The following is a 5,287-nucleotide window of genomic DNA, read 5'->3' as shown; positions in this document are numbered from 1 at the left end:
TGTCCCAGATACAACGCTCCTTTCGGCAACATTTTTCTTACATGTACGGACCTTACCAATTTGGAGCAAATTTTCCTTTTGCTTTCTCATGATGAGGGAGAATATGTCTCAAAACGAGTTGCCCCACTTCAAAGTTTCTACGCCACACTTTCTTGTTGTAGGCACGGAGTCATTCTTTGTTGATATAACTGCCCGTGGCAAACTGCGGTCATCCGCTTTCATCAATCATAGTTAATTGTTCCAACCGGGTCTTGACCCATTCATAATCCTCAATCTCAGCTTGAACAATGATTCAAAGAGAGGGAATTTCAACTTCTACAGGTATTACGGCTTCAGTACCGTAAACCAATAAATAGGGCGTGGCCTCAACTGATATGCACATAGTTGTGTGATATCCTAATAATGCAAAAGCCAACTTCTCATGCCATTGTCTAGAACTTTGAATCATTTTCTTGAGGATCTTCTTGATGTTCTTGTTTGCAGCTTCAATAGTGCCATTAGCTTTGGGCTGATAAGGGGTAGAATTTGATACGTAATCTTAAATTGTTCGCATACCTCCCTCATTAAATGGCTATTCAGATTTGCAGCATTGTCTTTAATGATATTTTTAGGAATACCAAAACAACAAATGATGTTGGAATGCACGAAGTCCACCACCGCTTTCTTCGTGATGTCTTTGAAAGTGGTTGTTTCAACCCATTTTGTGAAATAATCAATGGCAACAAGGATGAATCTGTGCCCATTTGAAGATTTCAGCTTGATCGGCCCAATGACATCTATACCCCAGGCAACGAACGACCAAGGTGCTGTCATAGGATGCAACTCTGAAGGCGGTGCATGAATCAGGTCACTGTGTATCTGACATTGATGTCACTTGTGGACAAAATAGAAACAATCCTTTTCCATGGTAATCTAGTAATAACTTGCCCAAAGGATTTTCTTTGCAAGGACATATCTGTTCATGTGGGACCCACATTCTCCTGAATGCACTTCGTCCATGATCTTTCCAGCCTCTTGCGCATCTACGTACTTCAAAAGATTCAAATCTGGAGTTCTTTTGTATAAGACCTCTCCACTCAAGAAGAAACTACCAGCGAGCCTTCTAATGGTTCTTTTTTGGTCTCCACTGGCTTGCTCGGGATATTCCTTTGTTTTCAAAAACCTTTTGATATCATGATAACATCTAGTTCTATTTCAATTGCATTTCAATAATGATGTCTTTATCGAATTTGGATCTCCAACGGGCCAATATGAACATTACCCGGATACGACAATATTGCCACCAAGGTAGCTAGCGCATGAGCTAACTCATTGTGGAATCGAGTGATGTACCTGAATTCAACAAACTTGAACCATTTTCTAAGATCTTCCATATGTTGCTTGTATGGGATAAGCTTGATGTCCCGAGTTTCCCATTCATCTTGAGCTTGTCGAATAATCAAGTCAGAATCTCCCATGATTAACAATTCTTCCACATTCATGTCAACTGCCATATTCATAACCATAATGCAGGCTTCATATTCAGTGGTGTTGTTTGTACAGAAGAACCAAAGTCGGGCTGTGGCTAGATAGTTTTGAGCAGTGGGCAAAATCAAAATTGCCCCAACCCGACACATTTTGCATTTACAGCTCCATCAAAGAACATTTTCCAAGCATTGGTGTTTTCTGGAATTACTTCAACTGAATTTACTTTCTCGTCCAGAAAGTAAGTACTCAGGGGTTGGTATTCATCATCAATTGGGTTGTCAGCTAGGTGATCCGCCAAGGCTTGAGCTTTCATCGTTGTGCGGATGACATAGATAATGTCAAACTCAGTGAGCAGGATTTGCCACTTTGCTAACCTTTCTGTGGGCATTGGTTTTTGAAATATGTACTTCAGAGGATCCATTCTTGTTATGAGATATGTGGTGTAGGCGAACAGGTAATGTCTAAGCAACCCAAGTTAGGGCGCAACAAGTTCTTTCCAACAAAGTGTACTTGGCTTCATAACCAGTAAATTTCTTGCTCAAGTAGTATATGGATTGCTCTTTCTTCCTGGTCACATCATGTTGCCCGAGAACATATCCAAAAGAATTTTTCAAGACTGTCATGTATAAGAACAAAGGTCTCCCAGGCTCGGGTGGGACCAACATTGGCAAATTTGACAGGTATTCTTTGATTTTGTCGAAAGATTCTTGACATTCATCCGTCCATTTGATTGCCACATCTTTCTTCAGCATCTTAAATATGGGCTCGCACGTGTAGTCAGCTGAGCAATGAATCCGCTGATGTAATTCAATCTTCCCAGCAAACTCATGACCTTTTTCTTGATTCTCGGAGGTGGAAAATCCCGAATAGACTTTATCTTTGTTGGATCTAACTCGACACCTCTCTGACTAATTATAAACCCCAGAAGTTTCTTAGATGGAACTCCGAATGCACATTTAGCTGGATTCAACTTCAAGTCATACTTGCGTAGATGCTCAAAGAACTTTATCAGATACCACACATGGTCTTACTGCATTCTGGATTTAATGATCACATCATCCACATACACCTCAATTTCCTGGTGCATCATGTTATGGAAGATGGCAGTCATAGCTCTCATGTAAGTTGTCCCGGCATTCTTTAAACCAAATGGCATGACTCTATAATAGTAGGTGCCCCAGGGTGTGGTGAAGGCCATCTTTTTTGCGTCTTCTTCATCCATTAGAACCTGGTGGTACCCATCATAACAATCCACGAAAGACAGTATCTCATGTTTGGCATAGTTGTCAAAAAGAATGTGGATGTTTGGCAATGGAATGTTGTCCTTTGGTATTGCTTTGTTCAAATCCTGATAATCAACACACTCGGATTTTTCCGTCCTTTTTCGGCACTAGGACCACATTAGCCAACCATGTGGTGTATCGAACCACTCAGATCAAACCAGCTTTTAACTGTTTGGTGACTTCTTCTTTGATCCTATCACTGATGTTCGTCTTAAACTTTCTCTGCTTTTGTTGGACAGGTGGATAACCAGGATAAGTTGGCAATTTATGCACTATCAAATCAACACTCAGTCCTGGAATATCATCATACGACCATGCAAACACATCTTTGAATTCGAACAAAAGCTGGATCAATGCATCTCTAGTGTTTCAATCGGCGTGAGTGCTTATCATGGTTTTCCGTACCTTTTCTGGACTACCCAAATTAACTGGCTAGATTTCATTTAGGTTTGGCTTAGGCTTATTCTCAAATTGTTCCAATTCTCAATTATTTCCCTAAAAGCCTCATCTTCATCATATTCTAGTTCTTGATTCATTATTTCACAGTTAGACAATATTTTAGGATCTGGGCATGAATTCCGCAAGCATGTCATGTTATTTATGTTCGCATTATTAGAACTGAAAGAGAAAGATAAGAAAAATAACAAAATCAAAAAGAATAATAGAAAATAGTTCATAGACAATGAAATAGTGATTTCATTTCATTGAATTTGAAGATATGAGGGTTTACATCAGAATTTAAAAGACAACAAACTAAAAACATTCGAGTTGAAATAACTCGGAACGTAGAAAAGATGGCAAGACTGAACTACCGGAATTCCCGTCTGACTGGGATTGGAGTAGCCTTCCAATTTTGAAGTTAACATTTGGCCCCATGTATTGCACCTCAGCAGTGCTTGAGCCTTCGCCCGGTTGGACCATGTGAACCTTGTACAACATTTGCCTCACAAATGTCCTCAACTTCTTCGGCCATTAAGGCCTCTTCTTCTTCTATATACCTTGTCTTAACAAACGACTTGGCGAGGTGGGGGACAGGCTGAGATAGGGCCCACCCATTTTTCTTACATTCATCGGCCCACTTTATGTCGGCATCGGTAGCTTGGAAACCTATGCCAAAGAACTTCTCATTAACAATCAAGGTGAAGGGCTATGATATTCCTTGTAAGGATACCCCGAGCCCTTTCCCGGGCTTGTACCCATGTTTGATTATTTCACTAGAAACCATGATTGATGCGTTTGATAAGCATGGTTGAGGACATGGGGTTCATTGTTTGCACTAGTCGGTGACCATGATTCAAAAGCTTGGTAGACGATGTGTTCACTTCCCTCTCTAGCCTCCAGGAATGGGACTGACGGGTCCCTGTAGATTGACCGTTCATCTTCTCCGTGGACAACTATTTCTTTTTTTTCATGTTCGAATTTGACCATTTAATGGAGAGTAGATGGCATAGCTCTCACGGCATGGATCCATGGTCTTCCTAAGAGAAAGTTATAGGAAATGTCCATGTCCTGAACTTGAAATGTTACTTCAAATCTATAGGGCCAATGGTTAGGACCAGGTCAATTTCCCCTATCGTATCCCGCTTGACACCATCAAAAGCACACATGAAAACATTGTTTGGTCTGATCCTTTATCCCAATTTCCATCCTTTTCAGTGTTGATAGAGGGCAAATGTCAACTCCAGACCCACCGTCTAACATAACCCTTTTCACATAATATCCATCACACTTGATAGTCAAGTGAAGGGCTTTGTTGTGGGCGGCTCCTTTTGGAGGCAAGTCATTTTGGCTGAAAGAGATTCGGTTGACCTCAAAAAATTGCTCTGCCATTCTTTCCAACTGTTCAACCGTGGTCTCAATCGGAACATACGCCTCATTCAACATTTTTAGAAGCACTTTTCTGATGTTCATTTGAGCTTATCAGCAAGGACAAAAGTGAAACCTGGGAAAGAGTCTTTCTATGTTGATCAATTATAACATACTCTGAGGTTTTTATCTTCTAAAAAAATTCCTCCACTTCTTCAGTACTAACTGACTTCTTGAGTGGAAACCACTTCTGCTTTGTTCTGTTCAATTCTTTTGGGTTGTGATACTTCCCAGATTGGTTCATTTCATTTACTTCTCTCGTAACTTCTTTTCCTTTGTATGTGACCACTATCTTATTGTAGTTTCAAAAGATAGTAGTAGGGTCTCTTATGGGATTCTGCGGTGCGTGGCTGATGACCAAAGGCTCATCCAGCCTAGATGGAATTGTTGTTCTTTGCACCACATAAGTCTCTTTTGGTACATACATTTTTGGCATATTCAGCGTGGTTTTCCTCTGTTCAAGTCTCTTGGGAGGGCTTAACACGAGTTGTCCCTTCCTGGGGGATCTAAGGACGTATAGAATGACCTATTTAGCAGGTGTTGCCCCTATCTTTGTTTCCCCGGCCTTTTCTACATTTTGGGAGTGGAATTTATATTCTTCTCATCTCTAGCTTGTTTTGCCAATGCTTTGGGTTTCTTTTTTGAGTCGGCGATGGCAATGATAACTTTCA

General features: G+C 40.7%; 1 protein-coding gene across 1 annotated transcript; it reads right to left on the bottom strand.

The window, feature by feature from the left end:
* Positions 1-912: 912 nt before the first annotated feature.
* On the bottom strand, positions 913-1,493 carry LOC142172795 (uncharacterized). The gene is made up of 2 exons (XM_075236487.1): positions 1,333-1,493; positions 913-1,054 (listed from the first exon to the last, which is right to left on the bottom strand). The coding sequence occupies exons 1-2, from the start codon at positions 1,491-1,493 to the stop codon at positions 913-915; spliced, it is 303 nt and encodes a 100-aa protein (XP_075092588.1).
* Between the last annotated feature and the right edge of the window lie 3,794 nt (positions 1,494-5,287).

This window comes from Nicotiana tabacum, chromosome 18 (assembly GCF_000715075.1).
Source record: "Nicotiana tabacum cultivar K326 chromosome 18, ASM71507v2, whole genome shotgun sequence".
Taxonomy (NCBI): Eukaryota; Viridiplantae; Streptophyta; class Magnoliopsida; order Solanales; family Solanaceae; genus Nicotiana; species Nicotiana tabacum.
Note: the sequence above shows the minus strand (reverse complement) of the source record. Positions and strands in the feature narration are given on the sequence as shown.